At 38.5% G+C, this 26,819-nt stretch overlaps 1 protein-coding gene across 1 annotated transcript in view; it reads left to right on the plus strand.

Annotated features, from left to right (window-relative positions):
• Positions 1-1,706: 1,706 nt before the first annotated feature.
• LOC128627005 (neuronal cell adhesion molecule) overlaps positions 1,707-26,819 on the plus strand; it is a gene marked incomplete at its 5' end in the record, with an annotated part of 52,390 nt that continues 27,277 nt past the window's right edge. The window contains 15 exons of the mRNA XM_053662808.1: positions 1,707-1,850; positions 3,325-3,436; positions 4,793-4,959; positions 5,051-5,198; positions 6,747-6,871; positions 7,319-7,348; positions 8,870-8,971; positions 13,163-13,360; positions 13,457-13,527; positions 14,597-14,822; positions 15,237-15,352; positions 18,057-18,261; positions 20,794-20,916; positions 21,739-21,915; positions 22,873-22,908. Of these exons, the coding sequence (XP_053518783.1) occupies positions 1,707-1,850; positions 3,325-3,436; positions 4,793-4,959; positions 5,051-5,198; positions 6,747-6,871; positions 7,319-7,348; positions 8,870-8,971; positions 13,163-13,360; positions 13,457-13,527; positions 14,597-14,822; positions 15,237-15,352; positions 18,057-18,261; positions 20,794-20,916; positions 21,739-21,915; positions 22,873-22,908 (1,980 nt within the window). The remainder of the gene's footprint in view (positions 1,851-3,324; positions 3,437-4,792; positions 4,960-5,050; positions 5,199-6,746; positions 6,872-7,318; positions 7,349-8,869; positions 8,972-13,162; positions 13,361-13,456; positions 13,528-14,596; positions 14,823-15,236; positions 15,353-18,056; positions 18,262-20,793; positions 20,917-21,738; positions 21,916-22,872; positions 22,909-26,819) is intronic.

Genomic DNA, 26,819 nt, shown 5'->3' on the forward strand with positions numbered 1-26,819 from the left:
GAGGAGTTCCAACAGTGAGTGCCCAAGTGCTGGGTCTAAAAATGCTAATAATTGACAGAGAATGAGTCTCAGAAATGCTGCTCTGTCCCAGCATGCTTTATTAAGGCAGTTGATGGATATCACTGAGAGCGTGTGAGTCAGAAAGACCCTGAGGATGCTAGACTTGAGATCTGAACCAAGGTACCTGGCTGTCCCAAGACTTGCATTCTCAGGGTACCTGGCTACCTAGCTACAGCTGTAGTTCACTTCCAAGGTCAGTGTGACATTTCTGTCCTTTGCTGTACTTTATTGGTGAAATATATACCTATGCAAGGAATTAGAACTTATATTTGTCCTCTGGTTAAACAGACATGTTTCTGAAGGGAATTTTGAAAGTACCAGAGTCATAAACAGGAGATATGAGTTAAGATGCTGACTCAAGTATTTTGGCACAACCAGACCACTTGGAGCATCTAAGAGGATTCATAAATTAGCTGTTGATTGTGATCAGAGTGTTGAACAACTACGTACGAATCTGTATGGTAGTGAATTTGTGTGGTTTTAAGCCACTAGGTTTGTAGTAACTTGTTATGGCAGCAGTAGAAAACTAATGAAGAAAGAGTGAGCACAATAATTTGAATATGGGTAGTAAAACAAGGATTAATAACTATATGTTGGCTTATTCTTATTAGTGAGTTAATAAGTCACAGATGAACCAAATATTTGAGACTTTGAAGTAACAAAGGAGTTTAAATGCAGTGATAATTATGTCTTAGATGCACATACTTTGCCTGTCATCGAAGAGGAAAATGGTATGTAGAATGAAAGTAAAGTTCATCTTAAACTTACAAAAGCAGTTTAAGAGAAAAGCTGCTGTTGTTTGGTTTTTATTTTGATCAGCATGCTGAGGCAGATACCCATCATCCCTTTTAATGTACCTTCAAAGCAAGGCAAGGTCCCAGCCTAAGGTTTAGCGTTTATAAAAAGGAATTTATCTCCAGTAGCACAGCACCTCCCAATTGTTGGGCATGACTCAGACATCATTCTCACATATTGTGTTTCCCAACCAGTTTCTTTCTGCTTCAGTAAAGATCAATCCTGGGGTTAACATTTTTTAAATTACTTGAGAGATTTAGCTGAAAATACTACCTTCAAGAGAAAGTTTATACAATCTATTTCTATGTCAGCCTCAGGGATTTCCAAAGCAGGAAAATAAATATCTTCACATTTAATTATTAGTTCTATATTTATTTACTTGTTTATCTAGTTATTTCAGTAAAATGTTTTTAAAAATTCAGATTTAGATTAGCTAGAGGGTTTCTATAGTTTTTGACTCACTTTGCCATCTCCTCTTAGTATATTATTAACTTGCCTCCTCATAAATGACCACAGTTTCTTTGTAAACAAGGCAATGTTTTTCTAAATTTGTATTGTTTTCATCTAACTTGTGCTTTTCTGCTCCTGCATTTCTTAAAATAATATTCAGTTTTACAGAGTCAATCTACTTAAAACTAAATGAATATTGAGCATACACCCATATTAAGTGGTCACTAAATTCTGAGAAAGAAAAATTAGGCTTCTGCTTGGGTTCATGGTCTTGTTCTTCTTACTGGATATACCTGCTTAGTCTGTATTTCTGTTTTGCTTACTATAACATAGACCTCAAGCTTTACGTCTTCTAAGCAAAGAAGAATAAATATAGACTTTTTATTTTTACACCTAAACAGTTGCCCCTGATGACCCCAGCAGAAAAATAGATGGTGATACCATTATTTTTTCAAACGTTCAAGAAAGATCCAGTGCAGTGTATCAGTGCAACGCTTCTAACGAATATGGATATTTACTGGCAAACGCATTTGTGAATGTGCTGGGTAAGCTCTTCCTTTATTAAAGACCCTGCAAATTAGGTAAATGACTTCTGTTGTTTCCCATTCATTCAGCGAAAATGCGCTGAGCATCTACTATGCGATACGGAAATGCTTAGCACTTGGAGCAGTAAGGGACATAGAAAAATGAATAAAATACAAACCTTGCTCCGTCTAAGGGGTCTTGCAGTCTGCTCTTAATGTTCTTTCGTAACACAGTATCTATCATGGGATATTCTCCTTGTACAAATGATCAAATAGTCATTCTTCTCTGTTCACAGATGGTTAGACCAGGTGTCAAACCCCTCAGTGGGAAAACAGCATCGATCTGTCGTTAGTAATGGAATATTATTGCTATTCCAGCCTTAAAAACTGACAACTTGAACAACAATTTCATGATTCTGATTTTTTAAAAATAAATCATTGATCATAATATTTGGCCTTCATCCAGGTTACAGATGTGCATTTATTTATTAATTCATAATACTTCATTTAGAAAACTGTATCATATTCAAACATATCCTGAAATGCTTGGTTTATGTGAACATTGTATTTCTCATAATGGACAAAACTACCAAAATACCAAATTTGTTAAAACTTTATGTGATATATTTTAAGACAGAAAAAAAAACCTGTATGTGAGAACTGTTTTCATGGTGCCAGGAAATTATATTTCAATTTAAGTGTAGTAGGCTCTTTTTCAAAGTTAAAGTTAGGAAGCCGACCAGTACTTGGTATTTTTCCTTCTTGTTTGAATGAAGGTCAAACCAAACGAGCTGAGCAGTTAAGATATTGGTGGATGTTTGAGAAGCACTTTTCATTTCTGGTCCTTTTTTTTAAACCCTTCAAGGATATGTTCACTGGTTCCAAAGAGAGAGGAAGGGAGGGAGGAAGGAAGGCGGGTGGAGAGGGAGAGAAGGAGAGACACCGATGTGAGACTGGTTGCCTGCCACAAGCACCACAACCGGGGATGTATGGGACAGCGCTCCAACAGGTTGCGCCACCTGGCCAGGGCTGGTTCTGCTTTTTAATCATCAGCACTCTGCTTGTTGTGCCAGCTCCATTCCCACCCCGCCCCCGTGGTAACTGTGGGGCAATGATGGGCCAGTCACCAACAAAACGTACTTAGCCATGGTATTTGTGCCAGACACTGTGCTAGTTTCGGGAGAAAAACAATAAAAGTCTCATTCTCTGCCCTCAAGGGACTCGTGGTACAGTAGGAGATACAGGTAAATAAATCAATTATTAAAATTCTCTGCTTGAGTAATACGTGAGGCCTGATGCAAAGAGAGAAAACTTTCATTTTTCCTCCATGAGTGACTGGTAGTGTCGTACCTGACAGAAAAGATAAGGGCAGAGGCATATATGTTGTACTTTACCATAAACTCTATTGGCCTTAAAACAAAATGCAATAAAATCCACGGTGGGTCTAAATGTTATTTCATTTTATATTTACTTTACCTTTTTATAATGTTTTCAGCTGAGCCACCACGAATCCTCACATCGGCAAACACACTCTACCAGGTGATTGCAAACAGGCCTGCTTTACTAGACTGTGCCTTCTTTGGGTCTCCTATGCCTACCATTGAATGGTAAGTATTGGCCCTACTTCTTTTTAATATTTACATTTGCCAAAGCCTTCATATTTTTCAGTGTGTTGGGTTAGAACAGATAGGGGAAAGAGAGGGCAGACCCATCATTCTATTAATTATTAAATTGATTCACAAATATTCGTTAACTACTTGCTCTGTGCTAAATATTTTCACACGTATGATCTATTTAGCAGCACACTTTGTCAACCACAGAGATATCTGTAAATTTTTTTTTAATTGAGGTTGCTGTATTTTACAATGCCACAGACATTACCTGGGACTTTGTGAATGGTGGCTGGAGGGATTGGTTAGGGACATTTCCTGATTGTTAAATATCATTTGGGATGGGGGAGAGATTCTATAAGCTCAAAATCAGAATTGTTTTTACTGCCAGTGTTTGTCTTTAGTACCTCTCCCCACTGAGTTTCCTGACCTGGATCCAGCCAAGTTCTCCTGTGTTCTTTCACTTCCTGTGCAGCCTGTGTCTTTCATACGACGCTCCTGATACAAGTTCTGTTCATCCTCCTAACCTGCTGACTTTAGTATGAGCCTGAAGAAACAAGGCTATCTTAGGCAACAGCTCAGATAGAATGAGTGAAAGAAAACTGGAACGTTCATTTATTGGTCCTCTATCAGGTGTCAGACACTGTGCTAGGCTCTGCCTACAATGACAGATGAAAGCCAGGTGCAGGGTTAAAGGATAATCTCACCACATCTCCCTTCACCCTCAGAGAAGCGTGGGTGCTTGTGCAGGTGATTTCCTAGTGAAGGTGGCAGGGTAATACTTAGTCCTGGGTGACTTGGCCTTTTCATCCGTCCTCCCTTCTGTCTCACACTAGCCAGGAAGCTGAAGGTACACATGATTTACATATATGCTTTATTTTTTTCTTCCTTGAATATTTTCCTGGTCATACTTTCAAAAGTATAACCTTTGTAACCTTGAAATCAAAATCTCTTTAGAACTGTATCCTGCAGATGGAGTTACAAACACATCGCAGTAGGGGAAAATGTCAGAAAGAGCAGTCTTCATTTTTGCCCATCTTATCACTTATTTAGAGAGTATGTAATAATGTGTCTATAAAATTGTGAATCTCTCATAAGGAAAATTACAATTTAAGTAGTATTTTGTACTGTCAGTCTAATTCTGGATGCATCAGTGATCATTGGATTCTCTAGTTTTACATTCTATCCTTACATGGACCAATATGCATACAATATGCTGTGCAGGTTCCAAACGCCTTTGAATTTGATACTATAATGCAGATCATGGTATGTTGACTGCAAATACAGCGTTCTACGTCTGACTTCAAGTTATAATGTGTTTTATTTCTCCTGGTGGTTATTTCCATAATGAAGGTTTAAAGGAGCTAAAGGTAGTGCTCTTCGTGAAGATACTTATGTTTTACATGACAATGGGACTTTGGAAATTCCTGTGGCCCAAAAGGACAGTACAGGAACTTATACGTGTGTTGCAAGGAATAAGTTAGGAATGGCAAAGAATGAAGCCCACTTAGAAATCAAAGGTAAGAAGTGACAAATTTTTTTTCAAGAATTTTGTGACTTTGAGCAAATTCTCCAGCTTTGGCAATAGATAACAATAACTTTACATTTCAGATCCAACCAGGATCATTAAACAGCCCGAATTCTCAGTTGTGCAAAGAGGGAGCACAGTGTCCTTCGAGTGCAAAGTGAAACATGATCACACCTTAATCCCTACTGTTCTCTGGCTGAAGGACAAGGGTGAGCTGCCCACTGATGGAAGGTATTTGAAAACGATTTCTTTCCTTTCTCTTGCTTCTCTCTTTAAGCTGCTATTGAATTAAAGGATTATTGTATAATGACTTAACCATAATGTTTTAAATGTTTCTGAAGTCTGCCCTCTCCAAAATAGATATGCATTTCCTCCCTGTCGTATAATGTTTGTACCTAAAAAGGCATCGAGTTATTAAAACAAGGGCCTGAGAATATTTGTCTATCACTGTGTGTTGTCTCCGTTGCAGTTCAGGATGAGAAAAACCTTTCAGGCTTTGGACAACATCTGTTGTTTTCTGCCTTGTGCTGTGAAATTTCAGCAGATGTTTTCATTACCATTCTACAAACAGGCAGAAAGTAAGACCTCTGTAATCACTGGAGTGTGCCCCAATCCTTGTATTTTAAAGGACACTAGTTTCTATTTTAATAGGGAGTTTTCTTTTGATTTTACTTAAAGCCAACAAAAAAGAGGAAAAAGTTTAAACAGCATTTAAAAGAGCCTGAGCCTGTTGCCGCCCCTTAGCTTGTGTGAGCATGTTATGGCCCTCAATGTGACCTAGCAACTACAGAGTTGAAGGTGTGGATTGCAGCTGTCTGAGTGTGACTACAAGCATCACCCCCTATTGGAAGGAATGCCAGGTGTGGGTGGGAATAGTTTTTGTGGTTTGCTTGCAGGGGGCAGAAATGGTGCCCTGTTGCTGTTAATAGCCCCTAAAAGAAAAATGTGGTCTTCTCTATATGCCCAGACTTTCCATCTAGTTCTATGCTTCCGCTGGTCACTTTTGCTTCTGGGATCTGAGTGACAAAGATGAGAAGAAAATATGAAGTAATGGCCTTCAGGTTAAGTTGGCTAAAGTTTTAACTTTGAAATTCTCTGTGAAGACAGTTAATAATTTATACAGCTTTGTTAAGACCTTGCATGAATTGATATAAGGATTCTCATGGATTTTTCACCTACTCAGTAATTTCTCACGACCGCAATGACCTTGAGAAAACTCTTCATGGTGACTGCTGATCTAAATCTTCCTGTGTGTAGTGACGCAGCTGATTTTGTCCTTTGCATTTACTTTTTCTTATAAGAATTTATACATGTGGCAGAAATGACACAAAATTTCTACAGTAAATACTGAATTACTTTAAAATATACACTCCATTAGAAATTGAGCTGGATGAGTGGTGTTCAAAAGTGTCTTAGTGGCAGAAGCCATAGGAAAGCCCTCTGGTAAGGTAACTGGAGCTGCCTCCCACCCACCCCCTTCCCCGCCTCTGGATGTCCCTGGTCTCTAAGAAAACTCCTAAAACTCCAGGGGCATGGTTGAACACCGCCAGACCAGACAACAGACAGCCCTGATAACCCAAGGTGATAATTCATTCTAATTGTTTTCCAGTTTGAATCATTATCAAAGTGGTATGTGTTGTATAAAATTTTTAGCTCTAATGTGCTGCAAATCTTCATCATCTTCCTCTTTTATCAAATCCACAGCTTCACGCCAGTAAAGCAATCATTAGTTGTGGTTAGATGTCCATTTCCATTGCTCTGAATGTGTTTTATTCACAGGTTCACTATTGACAAGGACCATTTGGTGGTAACTGATGTAAGTGACGATGATAGTGGGACCTACACGTGTGTGGCCAACACAACTCTGGACAACGTTTCTGCCAGCGCTGTGCTTATCGTTGTTGGTAAGAACTGGGACACACTCAGCACACCTGGCTGCCCCGTGTTAGGTGGAAAGGAAAAATTGTCAATAGTAATTGTTTGCTCATTAGAGTTTTACAACTTTATAGGTGAGTTATGTACTCATATGTTTCTTTCTTGGCAAGATACTCATGAGGTAATAATTTCAGTGTAAATATACTCTGTAGCAGTACTGGAATAAAGTAGTGATTAGGTATATTAGTCATACTTGTATTAAGAAATTGGGGAAAATAATCTACTTTTATTTCAAAGGGAAGCTTTTCCCCCCTAAATTGTTACTGCATGTTTATCAATTCCATATCTCACAGCTAAGCATAAAGCTTATTTAGTTTTATAATTTTAATCATGTTCAGTCTTTGTCTTCTTGTGCTATCTTTTATCTTTCCATTACTAATTGTGATTAAAATCCTTTATATTAATGTCCTTTCTAGCTCCTACTCCAACTCCAGCTCCCATTTACGGTAAACTAATGAGTCTTCTTTCTCTATTTTCTGTCACACAGTTCTCACATTTGCAGAAAAATTACTTTGTTCCATCATATCATTGTGTTCTTTAGGGAAAGGGGCTCTGTCAAATGTTCTGTTGGATTTCTCCTTTACTGCTATGCCTCTTTCTTCTTTATAACTGTGGAACTTTCTGCTGAATAGATTGCCAGTCTTTTCTAAAGATTCCATGTGTTATTATAGAGTCATTTCATTGGATACAAGTCCCTGTTTGATATAATTTCCTTGTAAAGAAGCATAGTGTTTTCTCAAAAGCTATTATCTACATTTGGAACGAAAAAGCTGTTTCAAGTATCCCACAAATCAGATTTTTACCTCAGTCTATTAGTAGTTATTTTAGGATTCCAGTTTTAAGAAATTTACATAGGGAAGCAATGGACGTTTAGAGCGACATTGGACCTTTGTATCAGAGAAAACCAACTCATTGTGCATTAGCAAAAGATAAATCATTCAAGAAAAAACAAAAGGGGTACTTAAGTTCTGTGAATGTTCTGAGTCTGGAAAATAAATCAGAAATATTTCCAGAAATCTTTTAGATTAAAGAACCCTCATCTTTATTCAGCATATAAATACATAAATTAATGTTCTGGCATAAACTCAGCTGGATTTTATACAGTATTATTAGTTGTGCTGTAGACCTGTCCTTTGTAGACATTTACTGCTACTTTACTGACAGGACAAAAATGCCCATATTTGTATATGGCTTCTGACCCCCCAAGAGCCACAGTCAACCCCAGGGCAAAGTCAGGAAGAGTCCCAGGGAGGAACACTAGCTGTCTGGATCTCAGAAGCACCATTAGAAGCACCATTAGAAGCACCATTAGCTTCTGGGACAGCTTCACCCTGAAAAGCATCTGTACCCTTGTGTCCTCTGAGAGTAAACACACCTCCCCATGTGCCTGCCTGACTTTGTACTGTGTATCTGTATAAGGTGTGCATGCTGGGGGCTACCTATATAGCATCAGTTTTAGAATTCCATTAAAAATATGTTCTTCAGGAGCCCCTAAAGCTATAATTTAGCTTAGCATGTTTTGGGAAGAACATTTGAGTCTTCTTTAGTCTTCTTTAAAATGTACATGTACTTGCCTGTGTATGATTTTCAGTGTCTACTATTCTGTTTTTTCATTTATTAGAAATCAAATTTCTATACATTTTTTTTCTGTGTTCACTCATTCATGTTTATTAGAAGACACATACTGAGAGTGCTGGTGAACCATCCATGCCTACTTCACTGGTTTTGGTTACAAGTAATTTAGTTTCATTTGAAAAAGAAACAAGCAGAACTCATTGACGGGTGTCTGGAGTGTGCTTGTGTGTTCCCAGCAACCTCAGTTGTTTCTGTTTCATTTCAGTTGCATGCTTGTTGACCATTCAGTGTGCTGTGTCTTTAATATGTCCCTTCTGTGAATAATATCACAAGTAAACAAGAGCCTCATAAGGATGGACGGTTAATTATGATGTCTGTGTTTTGGTCTACAGATGTCCCAAATCCTCCCTTTGATTTAGAATTGACAGATCAACTCGACAAAAGTGTTCAGCTGTCATGGACCCCAGGCGATGACAACAATAGCCCTATTACAAGTATGTGGTGTCATTCACTTTATAACATAAAAATAATGACCATTGTTGAAGCACTTTATCACATGCAGTTGAAATTCCACACAGAGATATTTGCTGGCACTCTCTGCTTCATCACTACTAGAACAGAAACATTTAGTCATGGCTCCCTTCAAAGCTAGAGTTATTTCTGTTACAGCTTTTGGGACAGGACACTAATTAATTGCTGAAGATGTCAATTATGTAAATACACTATCATTTTGTGTTTAAGATCCATAAGCATCACCTTAAATTTCTACCACAGGAGGAAGATGCATTCATTTTGCCCATTAACACGTGAGAAAAGGATGAGAGGGCCAGGTGCTATAATGCCTAGTCTACATGTTAGGAAATTGACACTTGGAGAGTAAAGTGACTCTTCAAACCTACACTTGGTAACAGAGCTGTGTGTTGACAGCAGGGTTGTTAACTTCCAGTCCCAGGTCTCTTTCTTCTAATCAGCCTTTACTACAAAGTGACAGCACAGTCAGCAATGTCAACTCCTCACCTTGATGACATAAGCCTAGGGAACAAAATCAGGTGAGGGACCATGCCATAAGGATACTGGAAAAGCTTAATAAAGTTAGGCTATGGATAAGCTTAGACATTTTAAAACTGTAAAGATACTTCAGTGCAGCCACAAGCAAGACACAAGCCTGTAGTACTACCTTCAGGTGTGTACTGCAGAAAAACTAAGTTCCTTTCTGCTGACTACCTCAGATTGCTCTGAAGTCCTGTGTGTGTTGATTTATTGCACATGCTGGTAAAGTAGAATATCGTCGATAAAATTAAACAAAGTCACCTCTCTATTTGGTGTAATTCAGTTGTGTTCTTTTCTCAATTGATTTTGCAGTGTCCATGATCAGAACACTCATTCATTCATACTGAGTCTTCCAGTTAACTCAATACATTCACCTGACTTAGGGCTAGTTTAGCATCCTATCTTAGGATGCTCGGAGACTTTGTTGCAATGATAGGATTAGATTCCCAGGCATCTCTACTCATTCCTTCATTCACACCTTCATTCAACAGGTATTTACTGAGTGTCCATTATGTACCAAGCATTGTTCTAAAACAAAACAATAAAATAACCTCTGCTTATATGGAGCTTATATTTTACTCGAAGGCACAAATGAGATAAAATTAATTACATATTATGTTAGAAATAATGTCATCATATGTTGATGTACATGTATATGTGTACACATGCACATCTCAGAACTCCCTTCAAGAAGAAACCTGCTGTAAGGACTGTTAATAGCAGGCTCCATCTGCTGCACCCCCCCAAAGACCCGCTGCAGTGTTCACATGACACCACTATCTTCCTAAGCCACTCCAGTGACTGAGCACAGCAAGCGTCCTAGAGCGCAGATGCACCCAGCACAGGACTTGACTCTGGGCTCCTGGTGGTTGAGACGAGACTGCAGTCTGAGGCTTTTCCTACACACTGCTCCTTCCTTCCCCCTCGCCTTTCACAGACATCAGACCTTTATCTGAGTCTGAAGATCTTCCCTGCCTACTCCTGCTTTCTCACCCTTTTATCTCCCATAGGCATTTCCCCCCAGATCCTCTTGCACTTCTAATTCTGTCCTAACATCTGCTTCTTGAAGGACTCAAACACATATAAATCTATACATAAGGTTGATGTGTGTGTGTGTATATACATTGTAAGTGTGTGGTGTGTATTTAGGCCATGCAGAAAACAACAAAGAGTGAGAAGGAAGTTAAGGAACATGGGGGCCCAAGGTATAGTTATGTATAGTGTGTTCAGGAAAGGCCACAGTAAGGCCACATATGTGTTTGAGTCCTTTAAGGAGAAGATGTTAAGACAGAATTAGAAGTGCAAGAGGCTTTGGGGGGGAAATGCCCATGGAAGATAACATTTGAGTATGTCAATAAAGACATGAGAAGGGGAAAAGTGAACACACTATGCAGTTTCTGGGGGTGGGGTGGGAAAGTTTCCCAACACAGCAAGAAAAAGAGCAAAGGACACCCTGGAGAGAAGCAGGGGCATATCTGCTAGGAGGCCAGTGTGGCTGAGTGAACTGAACAAGAGGAGGTGAAGTAGGAGAGAATGTCAAAAAGGCAGAGTTGGAGAGTGGGCATGGAATGTGAACTTGCAGTGTCTGGTACGCCATTATAAATGTTTGGGAAGTCATTGGAGGAATTTAAGTAGAGTAGTGTTCATGGATCATGTTGTTATTCTACTGAAAACAACAGTAGTCTCTGTTCTCAAACTGCATTGAGTACCCTGAGGAACCTCAGCAAATTTACAGGGGTGCTTCAGGATATTTTTTTAAGTTTTTGAATTTTAAATTTGGATATTTGAAAAACAGAGATGTCTATCACATGAAATATTAGCTTGAAGCAGTTTGAAGTTTTGACATGATATTGCTATATCATATTATAGTGATGTCATATCTCTGCAAAGCCTTTGCTGTGATAAAAAGCAAGGACTGTATGAAAATCAGCACAGAACAGAAAACAAGGAAGGTGGTGTCCAATCTGTTTACAAGGTTTCAGATGTTATGAGGTACCCATAGGTTTTAGTTTTTAAGACATGAATATTAATTAAGTTAAATAGACCTAACTACTTACCTGGAAATGTTAGTCACTTCTTTTTCTCCAAGAGAGTCATGAAACAAATTTCTAAACACTCAATGCACCATGCACTGAGAAAGTTTGGAAACCTGTGAGTTAGTAGGATGTATAATAACTGAGGCAAGAGATTAAGGAGGCTTGGAATAGGCAGAGAGCAATGGACTTGCTGAAAATAGTCATATTTGCATATATTTTGAAGTAGAGCCAATGAGACTATTGGGAGTACAAAAAAAGGAAAGGAGCTAAGGACTTCAAGGTTTTGACCAGAGTTGTCACGATGAAGTAGGGAAGCAAGATGGAGATGAGTCTTGGTCATATCCAATTTAAGTTGCTGTAATAGACAAACTAGTGAAATTGCTGAATAGGCAATTAATTATCCAAGTATCCAGTTCAGGGAAAAGGGAGGGCTGCAGATATAAATGTGAAAGTCATTAGTTGATGAGACTAAAGATCACCTCCAAATTAATGTAGATCGAAAGGAGAAACCATAAGTACTGAGCTTAAGAGCACTGTAACACATGATGTTCCTAGTTCATCTTTGTATCTATAATTTATCTTCTTGTACATGGCACTTAGTAGGCAATTAATGAATATCCAAATGCCTATTTTTATAAGAGTAAAACATGTACATACCACAATATCTTGGTAGATGCAAAAGGATATGCATTAGAAAATGAGTCTTTCTCCCACCCAATTCCCAGTTCCTCCAGCAACACCAGCATATATATGTATCTTTTGAGAGGTAATACATATGCATTCAAGCATATATGGATATATATGTGTCATAGTAAACCTTTTCACCTTTACACAGGTGTGGTATCTGGCACGTACTGATCTATACCCTACTTGGTTTGACTTAATGATGGATTTTAGAAATCACTCCATTTCAGTACATGCGGAGCAGCCCCATTCACTTTTGACAGCAGCAGAGTGTTCCATTGTGAGGATGCACAATATTGTATTTAATCGATTAGCTTGTTTCAAGTGCAGACAATGCTGCAATGTGAATCTTCTTCATGTATCTTTGAGTACATGTGTGAGTGCATTTATTTGAAATAAATTACCATCAATATAATTTTTCATTCAAAAGGTATCTGAGTTAAAATATGGTTAATGCTCTAAATTGTCCTCTGTAGAAGTTGTACCAATTTACACTTCCCACGAAGTATGAGAATGCTTGTTTATCTGAGTCACAGTCAACAAAGTGTGTTCAACTTTTGATTGTTGCCAGTTTAGTAGAAAATGGCATCTCACTGTATTTAATTTCACTTCTATTATGAAAACATTAACTATCTTTTCATATACTTAAACATTCCTAGGGATATATGTGGATCCCTTCTAAAAGTTAAAGTAACTAAACTCAGCATGCCAGAGAAATATTATTAGGTATGCTTAAGTGTTGAGGATAATGATAGAACTCTGAAATCAAAATATTCTAATGAAATATTTCTTGAAAGCAAAATAATTCATGTCTGGCTAATCATGTCAGATTGCCCTATTAGTGATTCTAGCAACCTGCCCTCGAGTGACTGAATCCACTGCCTTACATTCGTTGTGTGTGTGTGTTACGGCCAGAATTTATCATTGAGTATGAAGATGCAATGCATGAGGCGGGGCTATGGCACCACCAAACTGAGGTTCCTGGGACACAGACCACAGCCCAGCTGAAGCTGTCACCTTATGTGATCTACTCCTTCCGAGTGATGGCAGAGAACAGCCTCGGGAGGAGCTTGCCCAGTGAGCGGTCTGAACACTATTTGACTAAAGCTGCAGGTAAAAATGGACTTTTGTGATGTGAAATAAAATAGAAAAGTTTTCCACTGTTTGAAAAAGACAAAGCTTACATGTATACAACTGCTTAACTTCTAGAACCGGATAAAAATCCCACAACTGTGGAAGGACTAGGATCAGAGCCCGATAATTTGGTGATTACATGGAAGGTGAGCTACGTATAAAGCCCTCGACTTTGCCCAGTATATTGGTAGAGTGAAAAAATACTTGTTTTAAAATAATATCTGTATTAAAGTCCCATTTTACCCATTTGGGGAAAATATATATTATATATCTTTATATAAAAGACTGTGTTGAGCAGTAGTTAAAATCTCAATCCTTGGAGCAAATAAGAATGAGTGCATATCCCACAGCTTTGCCACTTACTGTGTGGCTTTAAGCCAGTTGTTTAACATCTCCATTATGTATTTTGTATAATTAGCATAATAATAGAAACAACCTCATAAGATTTAAAGAGTTAATATCTATAACAAAGCCTAGCACATACATATGCTCAATAAATGTTAGCTAGTATTATCATCATTATAGAGAACCATCTAGAAAATATGTACCAATATGTACCAACTTATTCACCCTAGTCAACTTCTGTTTTTCTTCTTCCTTCCTTCCTTCCTTCCTTCCTTCCTTCCTTCCTTCCTGCCTTCCTGCCTTCCTGCCTTCCTTCCTTCCTTTCTTTTTCTTTTTTTGGCTTATCTGTATTTTCTAGACGTGGAAAAGTCATATACCATATAATTTGAAAAACTTGTTTTAGATAGACTTTATTGTGCATACTAATATGCAAACATATATTTGTACATACTTATATACACACCTACATGTAGAAAAAGGATAGGGTGACAAAAAAACTAGCTTTTTTTAATAAAGAAAGAAGCAGTTCATAAGTTTTATTCTCCAAGCGAAACATCAATGAGGTACATTACACAAACAGGAGTATGAAGGAGCCTATATTACTGAACTTTGGAGCCCGAGTTTGAGAGGCTTATGTTGTTGGTATTTACTACTTCAAGATAGAAATTAACAACTTTTGAAATATTTACCACAAAACAAGCTTTGAATCTCATCAAAAATGAAAAAAAATAAAAGGTCATATGTTAATGGCTTACATTTTAGTGTTTCAGTGCTCACTTTAAGTCTGAGAATTGGTTTTGCTGTTCCTGTAAAAGGTTATGTGTATTCGATCTGTTTTTATAAGCCCTAATTATCTGGCTTTTCTTGTAGCCTTTGAATGGTTTTGAATCTAATGGGCCAGGCCTTCAGTACAAAGTAAGCTGGCGCCAGAAAGATGGCGATGATGAATGGACGTCTGTGGTTGTGGCAAATGTATCCAAATATATTGTCTCAGGCACGCCAACCTTTGTTCCATACCTGATAAAAGTTCAGGCCCTGAATGATGTAGGGTTTGCTCCAGAACCAGCTGTAGTCATGGGACATTCTGGAGAAGACCGTAAGTGTCTGATACTGTTTCATTTATACTTTTTCCCAGCAAAGCAGACTTACCGAAGTGTAAGCCAAGTCTTTTTCCAGAGGTGCTTTGACTGGGAGGAAGACAGGAAGCAATTATTTTGTTCAACATTTCTGAATTTAGATAGTCTGCTATGTAGAAAATAGATTCAAAATGTTAAAAGTTATTATTTTTAAATTTTTATTTTTTTTTTTATTTAAAAACCAAAAAAATAAAAAGATATGTTATTCTTATAAAGTCAAATGGATAGATACCAAAAATCTACTCTCAATCCTTGATAATTTGTAGAATAGGGCTGGGGCATGCTTCAGTGAAGCTGAATTACTAGAAAGTGGTATTTTTTTGCATGAAACTCAGAATAACATCGCTACTTCTATCCTCCTTCCCTGTCCCTAGTCCCAATGGTGGCTCCTGGGAACGTGCAAGTGACGGTGGTGAACAGCACCTTAGCTGAGGTGCACTGGGACTCAGTTCCTCTGAAAAGCATCCGAGGACACCTACAAGGCTATCGAGTAAGTGTAGGGGGACCTTTCCTGTTCTTTCCTTAGGAACAGCCCATCAGTGAATGCCAGATGCACTTCTCTTGGTTGGAGGAGGCATTCAGTTCCTCTGGTGTATCGCCCTGGGCAAGCCACATCTAAACAACCCCTGCTAAAGCTGAATCAAAATCTCCCTGCATCCAAAGTGAGAAAAGAAAATGTTTTCTCCATTTTTCCCACAGATTTTGCCAACCGAGCAATTAACTTATGCACAGTATGGGGAAAACTAATGTTTAAAATACTAAAATATGATCAGATGCACCCAGGTTTAAAACAATACTGAGCACATGCATTGAAAACAGAAATTATCCTGAAAATAATGCAGAAAAATTTTCTACATTATTAAAAATAATTCAGAGTATATTTTCATATAGTACCAAATGGGTCATTCTTAAGAACATCAATTATCTTTGTTCTTGGGAAACACAAACTGTTTCTAGAGAATTTCTTTTGATTGATTGATGGTCAAAGAACTGTTTTTACATCCACAAAAAAAAAGTCACTACTTTGATTTGTCAACTCTGACCCCTAGAGGTCACTTTTTGCACTGCATCATGTTCAATTATGTTTTTTTGTTTAACATTGCTAGATTCTGTAGTCAGTGTCTCCTAAAAATGTCTTTAAACTCCTAAGAAGAGTTTAAGAGGACATAATAAACAACAATTCTGGATTTTTAACCAGACTTAACAAAAACTTTGTTAATCAACTACAAAAAATAGATAAATAAATAAATAAATGTGAAAGCCCTAGACTTAACGTGAAGGCTTCACTGTCCCTCTTGATTGCCCTGTGGCTTTAGATAAGTCACTTGGTAACTGGGAGGCTCATCTGTACTATAGGAATAATAATAATAAAATATTCACTGTGGTTTTTAGGATTGAACTAAATTATATATTGTACATGAAGTTCTAGTAACTCTGGAAATGTATATAAAATATTGGACAATAATTTTACTTTTAGAATATTTTATATAAGACATTTAAATTCTCCTATTATCTTCTCTTTTTTCCATTTATTTTTCTTCAATTTTTTATTCTTTTTTATTCTATTACAGTTATCCCAGTTTTCCCCCTCTGTCCTCCTTCACCCAGCCCACCCACCTAGTCAGTCCCCATAACTGTCCAAGTTCATGGGTCATGCTCTTTGACTAGTCCTTCCCCCTCTTTCTACCATTTTCCCCTCTCCCTTCCCTCTATCATCTGTCAGTTTGTTCCATGTTTCCATGTCTCTAATTCTATTTTGCTCATTATTTTATGCCGTTCATTACATTCCTCTTATTAATGAGATTATATGGTATTTGTCTTTCACCAACTAACTTATATATCAATGGAACAGAATAGAGAGTGAAGAAATAAATCCATGTCTTTTTGGTCAATTTATGTTTGACGAAGGGGGCAGAAGCATACGATAGAGTAAAAATAGTCTTGTCAATAAATAGTGTTGGGAGACCTGGACTTAGTACATGCAAAAAAAGGGAAACTAGAGCACCAACTTACACCATACACTGGAATAAACTCAAAGTGGATAAATACATAAAAAGTTGTGACACCATAAGAGTCCTAGAGGAAAACATAGGCAGGAAAATTTCAGATATCCCATGTAGCATTATTTTTGCCAATATATATTCTAGGGCAAGGGAAATAAATGAAAAAATAAGCAAATGGGACTACATCAAATTAAAAGGCTTCTGCATGGCTCAAGCAACTATTGTCAAAATCAAAAGGAAACCAACTATATGGGAGAACATATATTGCCATTGATATAGCAGACAAGGGTTTAATCTCCAAAACATATAAAGAACTCATACAACTCAACATCAGGAAGACAATCCAATTAAAAAATGTGCAAAGGCTCTGAATAGACACTTCTCCAAGGAGGACATACAGATGGCCCATCAACATATGAAAAATGTCTAGCCATCAAAGAGGTACAAATTAAAACTACAATGAGATATCATCTCACAACTGTCAGAATGGCTATCATTAATAAATCAAAAAACAACAAGTGCTGGCAAGGATGTGGAAAAGGGGAACCCTAGTGCACTATTGATGGAATTGCAGACTGGTGCAGCCACTGTGGAAAACAGTATGGAATCTCCTCAACGAAATAAAAATGGAACTGCTTCATGACCCAGTGATTCCACTCCTGGGAATATACCCTGAGTCCCAAAACACCAATTCAGAAGAACCTATGCACCCCTATTTCATAGCAGTGCAATTTACAATAGCCAAGTGCTGGAAAAAGCCTAAGTGCCCATCAGTGAATGAGTGGATTAAAAATCTGTGGTGCATTTACAGCAGAAAGATAGAAGAAATTCCTACCATTTGTGACAGCATGGTTGGAACTAGAGACTATTATACTAAGTGAAATAAGCTAGTTGGTGAAAGATAAATCCTTTTATTGTCTTTTAGAGAGAACTGCATGGGTGCAGTTCATTTATTTCACTTACATTCCTCCAACAAAATAGTATAGAGTCCAGCTTTATCCCATATTCTTAATTTAATTTTCCTCATTCTCTGGGGACTTCTTACCCTCTTGCCTCGAAGTCAATATTTCTCAGTTTTACCAGCAATCCTCTAAAATGTACAACAGGCATTTTCTGGAAAAGACTCCATTAAAGACCTTTAATCTTATTTGCTTCCTTATACATCCCTGGCTGTTGTTCTTGCTGCTTCAGATTTACTACTGGAAGGCACAGAGTTCATCAAAAAGAAGCAGACGCCACATTGAGAAAAAGATCCTCACTTTCCAGGGCAGCAAGACCCACGGCATGTTGCCCGGGCTGGAGCCCTTCAGCAACTACACGCTGAATGTCCGTGTGGTCAACGGGAAAGGGGAGGGCCCAGCTAGCCCGGACAGAGTCTTTGGGACCCCAGAAGGAGGTACGAGGTGGACATGTCTCTGAGATCCTAGCAACATATGGCCCATGCTAAGAGGCTCTGAATGACAGAATGGCCCTGATAAAGTGTATTTATTGTAGGAGCCAAATGTGATTTCCCGGAGATGAATACAGGATGCACAAAGCTGGCAAAGTGTCAGCTTGTATGTGGACTGAGGGTGCAGATCACAAAATGATGCCCTAAAATGCCATCTCTCTTGACTTTAACTTTTTTCTCCATACTTAGTCACACTCTCAGAAACCTTGCTAATCAGATGTTTATTTGGGTCATTAACTTCCTGACTGGAAAGCAAATTATATAACTTTTATAAGCCTCAGCTTCCTCATTTGAAAAGTGTGGGAACTAAATGTGAAATTCTAAGAAAAATATCTGGAAAAGAAAATAATTCTCTAAATAATGATTTACTTCTGTCTCAGTGCACTTTCATAGTTTATGGTAAACATGAGCTAAGTTAGGTGGTTGGGAGTCTTGTCAAAACAGATTGGGAAGAGAAGGAAAAAGTCATTGCTAGTACGGGCCACCACAAGGGGAAGAGGGGGTGGACCCACATATATGTCATGTGTGGGGAAGGGGGGGCAGGAGGAGTTTGGACAAGCATATGGGAGCCTCGGGATGAGGGAGAGAAGGGCCATAAGTAAGAGAGATAGGAATTTGACAAGGCGCTGAAAATAGGCCTTCCCTATCTTGGTTTTACCTCAAGCCAGTATTGAAAATGAGCCAGATAACGCCTATGGACTCAATAAGAGTTCTTTTAGAGAGAAGCAGTTTACAGACAAATCCATCCTGGCTCCTTGTTGCAGAACTCATGATGTCAGCTTCCCAACAGCCTCTGCAAGTCATCCTGTGTCCCAGGTCCCATGTCTTGATGACTGCTGGTCCTCGGTCTCATTGCTCCTTGGAGGTTAAGGGCTCCTTCCACTCAAGGCTTTCTCTAGTGAGACACCACACTGGTCCTTTAGATGGTTCAGGGGGAGGTGTCACAGAAGAGATGACCAGGGGATGAAAGGATAAAGAAGAGAGGAAGTTGTGTGCTCAAAAACACAAAGGTGTGACACAGCATGGGTCCTTCAGGGAGCTGCAAGTAGTGTAGCTAAGAATAGTGAGAAAAGAGGGAAAAGTCAGCTAGCAAGGAGCCATATCCTGGATGGTCTTAAACACCATGGATATTAAGCCAGAGGCTCTTAACCTGGGGACTATAGTTGCACAGATCAATGAATGCATTTAAGGAGCTCTATGAACCTCAATATTGTAGAAAAAGCTGTATATTTTTCTAGGGAGTGTTTATGGTTGTCATCAGATTCTAAAAGGGGTCTTTGATTTTCTAAAGTTTAGAACCACTTACCGGTTTGGGGAAACTTAGAAATATGTGCCAGGTGTGTTCTGGGCCCAGGCAAAGGCCACAGAGGCCCTGAAGTGGGTGGCAGCAGAGAGCAGAGGAGGGAGTGCATATTGTCGAGATGAACGAGGTGGATGACACAGTATTTAGTGGCCCAGGAAGTGGTGGGAATGAAGCAGAGGGAGTGACTCAGGATGACTCCCTGGCTGGAGTGGCAGGAGGGACAGCGGTGGCAGGCTGGGGAGAGGAGGTAATGATCACAAGGGAGAACTGCCACCATCCATCATCCTCTTGAAGGAGTGACTAAAAGGGGCCCAGGCATGTCTCCTCTGGTAATTTGCCAGCCTCTGCCACAGAGCACCTGTCACCTGCAGGCCTGCCCCGGGGTCAGGGTTTGCCGCACTGGGGCTTTTGTCCGTCCTCACCATGAGACTCTGGGCGTCTGTCGACTCTCCAGGTGTGAACTACTCTATACCTGGGCAGGCTGGCTCATGCCCAGAGCCCAGCGGGCAGGATGTTCTGACTGCTTGGAAACACCTGGTTTGTTGGGGCAGACAAGCCTCAATAGCGCAGAACACAGCTGCTTCTCCTCAAAAGTCTGGTTAGAACAGAGTCAGTCACTAGTTTGCTTTTATTAGGACTTCATTCAGGAAACAAGTAGTCTCTTATTTTTTTTCTTTTTCCCCCCCCCCCCCCCCCCCCCCCCCCCCCCTCCCCCCCCCCCCCTTTTTTTCTTTCTTCCCCCTTTTCTCCCCACCCCCCCCCCCCTCCTTTTCTCCCCCTCCCTCCCCTCCCTCCCCCCCCCCCTCTCCCTTTTTTTTTTTTTTTTTTTTTTTTTTTCCTTTTTTTTTTTTTTTTTTTTTTTTTTTTTAATTTTATTAACTTTATTGTCTCTTTTAAAAATATTGATTTGGGTCCATATGTAGGCAAAGTCTGTATATTTGAGATAATGGTTTTAATGAATCTAAATGGAAATCCATTCTCTTAAAAGAAAGAGAATGGATAAATGGGTACCTGTCACAGATTTCTGGTAATGTATTTTCAGCTAAATCAGGAACAAGAATGTGCTACAAAACCCCAAAATCTTGATGAATTTGTGTGAACATGGTGACGTATGTCATTTTAATACATTTTGAAACACTGGAAAACCTTTGTGTTGACTGTGTTCTCATTGTAAGTTCCCAGTGCCCCGTCCTCTTTGAAGATCATTAATCCAACACTAGACTCTCTCACTTTGGAATGGGATCCACCGAGCCACCCAAATGGCATTTTGACTGAGTACATCTTAAAATATCAGCCAAGTAAGTTATTGGGAGAAGAAGAGAAAATATCATTCAAAAAGAAAAAGAAACTTAACTGCTATATTAAAATACCAACTGGTTATTATTTTAGAACTGTAGAATATATACATACAGGGTCCAGTGCAAATAATGCCTTTTATTACAAAATCTTTATTACAAAATTATAAGCCTGTAATTCTGTAACATATCACACTTAAGCATACCATGTGACATTTTAGGCAAAATATTCTCATAAAAACTATAAATTATTACACCCAGATCATTACCCTACAAACCACAGACAAGCAGACATTACTTCTACTGGACCCTGTATACGTTCAGTTGTTATTCCAGAAGGAACTTCAAATCATACTTTTTAAAGAAAAATTACACATATGTTACTGAAAATTCAGTATTCTGTAGAATAATAAAGACCTTTGAGCATGGGGCTTAGGTAACAGCTATTGTTAGGTTAGGTAGACATTATCCATAACTAGGAAATAGTAAGAAGAGGGGTTCCTATGGCACAAGTCCTCTGAAGAGGAGGTTTGGGGTTATTTAACAATGTACGACTCCACCTGCAAAATCTCTGAGATGAGAAATGCTACTGAAAGTCAACTGTAGGATTCGCCCAGCTTAGAAACCAGTGGAGAATGTATTTCCTCTTGTTATGCCGTATTATAGGAACTGTAAAAGCCTGTCAGTTATGTCGGGCAAAAAGTGAGTGTGGTTACAAAAGTCAGTGTAATCCAAGCCTGACGTTTTTAGTGAACACATTTATTTATAATAGTATTCCTATAGCAATTAATGGGAAATGTTCTTGTTTCTTATTTTCCTTGACAGTTAACAGCACCCATGAATTAGGCCCACTGGTAGATTTGAAAATTCCTGCCAACAAGACTCGCTGGACTTTAAAAAATTTAAATTTTAGCACTCGGTATAAGTTCTATTTCAATGCACAAACATCAGCAGGATCAGGAAGTCAGATAACAGAGGAAGGAGTAACAAGTGTGGATGAAGGTAAGATGGGTATGTATAAAATCCATAAAACTATAAGTGTTTTGAAACAAAAATTTTAACTTAAATTTATGCTTTCTCTTTCCTTCTGACCGTGGAGTATTCATCTTACCACTTAATACAAACACTTATTTGTAATTTCGCATTCAGATATGTATAAAATCAATTATTTAATTCATATTAGAGTGATGACTTGGTATTTGTTTTCCAAGTCCATATAAAATTTTTAAACTTCTGTTAAAATATTGAGGTAAGAGTGGGAAATTACAATATTATGCCACACTCGAATTCAAAATTCAAGGCATTGTGTTTCCTTCTACAAATAAATATATGTAATTCTACTTCTGGTCTTCATTCACAAGAAAATAATTTGCCAGTCCACATACTGATTTAGGTTTTTGCAATGAAATTGAAACAGTTATTAAACAGTACATTTATTTTGTGTTTGAGCATGACACTTTCTACCTTAGTAGGCCATCTACACATAGAAAGCAAAATAACGCCATTAAAGTATCTAAAAAAGGAGTCAACACTTTCAGTCATACTTTTAAAAATTATTCTGAAAAATTTTGAAAACGTCAATAAAAATGATGAAAAATACTGTAAAAAACTTTTCTCTCTTTGCATGTCTTTAAATTGTAGAACTGCTTAAGGATTATTTATTTGACTGTTTTTCATAGCATAATAAATTGACATCTCTGCCCAAAAATTGTCTTGAGATATCCTAGGCCTTCTTACATAATAGGCAAGTATGAACAGTGTACCTTAAGTAAAGTATAGATTTGATTACTGGGTAATTTGGGGGACACCGACATATCTTTGTCCCCTGTACCTGACATGGTGCACTTCATTCTTCTTGCATGCTCTAGCATTTTAAAGTGTTTTTATACAGCTTTACATGCTCATGGATGTGCTGCATTTAACTACATAGTGTCCTGTTTCTGTCTCCCTTCGTTAAAGCTGGTATTCTTCCACCTGATGTAGGTGCAGGCAAAGGTAACATAATTCATCTGCATGACTTTATTACACGTGTGGAATTTGCAATGTTCATTAAACATGGGGAAGTGCAGCATGGGTTAAAAGAGAAAAAATAAAATAAGCATCAAAACACTAAAAAAAGAGAAGATCTTGGAAGATCTTGGCTTTAAAATTAATATCTAGTCTTCTTTACAAATAGCCACATTAAATTCTGCTAAGAATTTCTCAAACCTTATCCCTGCTACAAACCCAAATGTTAGCTTTTTATGATCTGACTGTGGCTGGATCAGACAGGACCAAACTGTGGATTTGTCACGTGTCTTCTATATGGCCATGCCACATATTGCAGCTTCAGCAGTATTAGTCCCGTGGTTAAAATAGCCTGTGAGGAAATCGGGTAAACTGAGCTTTCCATTCTAATCTGATTCAGCCTTACTCCTCACAGACACAGTGTACACTCTGCTGGCAACACACTACACTGTCCGTTTGAAACTTTGGACACCCTTTCACTGGCCTGAGACTAAACGCATCCCCCCAGGACCGCGAAGAGCAAGTCTTCCAGTCTGCCCGCATGCTCTCCTCAGTTGTGTTACTCCATCCCGTTGTCACCAGGCTGCTCAGGTCCCCTTCTCCTGAGTAGCAGCCAACTGTCACAGTGGATTACTTTTGTTTCCCTTATTTCTCAGAGCTCACTGAGTGAGAAAGATTTGTTGGGAGAATGGTGCTTGATGAAGTTGTAATGTATCTTCCACGTGAGGCGTCCCAGAGATCCTCCCGTTTACAGCTTTGGATGCTGTTTCCATGTAGTTTCCTTGGGCTTTGACAGACTAGATGAGGCAAATAGAAAAGACTATGAGAAATAAGTGCCTTGTCCTAAATTATTCAAGTCTTGTGAGCTTAGGCCTGATATATATCTTTTTTTTAGAAAGCTGCTTGTATTCAGAGTCTTGGTAAATTATTAAATGTAGATTAGATTTTGGAGTCATTGAATAAGAACTGCAGCCATTTTCAGTAATCTTAATATGTTGTACATGTGTTTCTTAGACATGAACAAAGTTGTAAAAATTCAGAGTTTCCACAATATTGTAGAAAGATGTAAACCCCTCCTTTATATGTGTTCTTCTCTCCTGAGATAATTAGGTGTCAGTTAAAACCCTTGGTTGTTTTACTATAATTTACCGCCGCGCCGCCCCCCCCCAGCCTTTCACTGGAGCTTCCAGAGAAGGTGGCCTCCTCCTAGAGTGAGGGGCCCCTGCCGCTGCTCCGCCTGCCCACGGACAGAGAGGTCCTGCTGCAGCAGGGGTGCCTGCAAGGCCAGGCAGAGTTTTTTACTGACTTGTCATGATAGTGAACATGCCATCCACTGGGGGGAAGTCATCTACCTAGATTAATATATTAAAACTAACTACAATAAATTTTTATTAAAATAATTTAGGTTTTACCATTTAGTGTTACTAAATTGAATTACGAATTACTTATGAAACAAGTAAAAATGGAGTGTCAGAAGGTTCTTGAAGCCCCCAGTGTTGAAATCTGATGGATCTCAGATCAGAGAAATAGCATTTAAATTTCTGAAGAAAGCTAAGTCTATCCTTATTTTCTATATTGTTTCTTTTAATAGTACTCCAGTAAATAAGCATTGCTTGCATAAAGCAATGACATTTTACTGGTAAGACTTTAAGCTGCTTAGAAAGAATTCTTTATCCTGGGCTTTCCTCCCTTAAAAATAGATTTTTTTTCAATCTAAGAATAAGTTTTATCTTCTTTATTTTTCTTCTCCAGGTGGAGCTTAGCCACTTTCTGACAGAGGAGAAGAATAAAAGTGCACCACAGTCTTTCCAAACTTTAATATTTTATATTTCTTTTATATATTAATTTAAAACAATATGAAAGAGAACAAAGAAGGCAGGAATTAACTTCTGGTTGAGGGAGAGGAAAGAGATGCATCTAACTTTATTTTTTTAATTTTCCTACAGATTTTAAGAGATATTAATGAAACCCAAGCTTACAAAAGATAGATATACTTACAAATATATACTTACAAAAGAATTATTTAAACCACAAAGAACAAGCCAGGATAATTCCATTTGCGGTGTTATGCCTGCTTTCCCTTTTCCGTAACAAACATTCCCTCAGTTTGATCGTGGAAATACCCCTATTTTCCGAGTCACTCATTTTGACCCACATCCTTATTTGTTTTCAGTATTTCCGTAAGAATCATAGCTGCTTGGCTGCATTTGTTCAACTTCTGTGTCCCTTGAAATAGTTTCGTGTCTGGAACTCTAGGAAATACACCATGAAGGCATCTATAAAAGTGACCTGAAACATGCTAACGGCAGATTTGAGTTAAGGTCTCAGTATGGCTGATGGGTGGACAGTGCTTCATCCAGAGCTTGTACTTTCTCACCCTTGAGACCAGACTTCAGAACACTGTTGTAAAGTTAGGGCACAGGAATAGGGAGAAACCAAGTAGCAAGTCAGAATCTGAACCTGTTCCTTGACCTAATTAGCAGCTGACTATTAATTAAGAGGAGTACACTGAGGAACTGGTGACAAATCCTCTCTGTGGTCAGACCCTCACTATATAATATGTCAGAGTTGGTCCCATCTTTACCAGTTAGGTCAAGAAACAGGAAAAGCTAAAGGACCAGTAAATTAAAATGAAGTTTAAAGTTCACAACTTTATTTGGCCTGAACAACAAAAAAAACTACATAGAAGTTTCAGTCAAGTTCAACAGCCAATGTTTAAATGCCACATAAAGTGCAACAGCCTTTTATAAGATCCCACGTGAGATCTAGATGGTGAAACACACCCACCTTTGATGTTTAACACCCGTCAATTAAGACCAATGTACAAGAAAGTAAAAATAGATGCTAAACTACTCATGTGAACAAAATCTTATGTAAGCACAGAGTAGTGAATCATTTATTTTGCTAAGCAGGATCAGGAAAAACTTCAGAAAGAAAGCAATAATGGACTAGGCCTTGAGACAAGAATTTTGGCAGATGAGTCGGGGTTGAGATGCGTAGATTCTTGGTAGGGTAAGAAAGGCATGGGGTTTGAAAATCCACAGAAAATTTGGGTTATATCCAAAAGTCCAGTTTGGCAGAAATGTAGAAGTACATGGAAAAGAGAACCTGAGATGTGCCTGAAGAGGTAGGTGAGGCCAGAATGACCCTTAACAGCCATGCATGCCTTGCTAAGGAATTTAGATTTACCTCTCAGTAGCAGTAAGTCATCTCCATGTTTTAAACAGAAATGATAGAATCAGATATGTAGTTCTGAGGTGAAAGTGTTGGTAACTGCACTGGCAGAATCTACAAAGAAAGACACAGTAAGAAGAGAGACTGGAGGCGGACTCCTGAGAAAGCCCAGCTGAGAGATGACTCTAGCTCATCCCTGGAAACTGTCCACACATCAAAGGTGCTCAGTATGTGTTTAGTAAGCAAGTGGATGAGTGGGGAGTCAAAGCTAGGAGAGTTGGAATTCTCTGGTAGAAGGGGCCAAACAGCATCACCTCAGACAATTACAGTATCTTCTCTGGGTCTCTTTAAGCTACATGCTCTCCTGTTGACAGTATTTCACTATGGTCCTGCCCTGACCATCTTCCATGGTCACTCCAGACTACATTGCTCAAGTTCCATAATTCTAAACTCTTTTAAAGAAAATAAATGTTTTGCCTGAGTTCTTTGCCACTAATGTTTTTACACGCATGTTTGTATTTACTGTCTCTGTTTATTGATCATATTCCTATCATTATCTATTCCTTGAAGTGTAAAATCAGTCAGGTCCACAGATGAGCTCTGCATGATTCAGTAAATTTTTCTCTGTTTCCTGCCCTTAACATGGAGGGGCACACAATGTACAAGCGATGCTGCATCTCAGAGATCAAGTGCCTTGTATAATTTCTTCATATACTTGTCTTTTT

Source organism: Artibeus jamaicensis, unplaced genomic scaffold (assembly GCF_021234435.1).
Source record: "Artibeus jamaicensis isolate MK-2021 breed Jamaican fruit bat unplaced genomic scaffold, CSHL_Jam_final contig_2886, whole genome shotgun sequence".
NCBI classification, from domain to species: domain Eukaryota; kingdom Metazoa; phylum Chordata; class Mammalia; order Chiroptera; family Phyllostomidae; genus Artibeus; species Artibeus jamaicensis.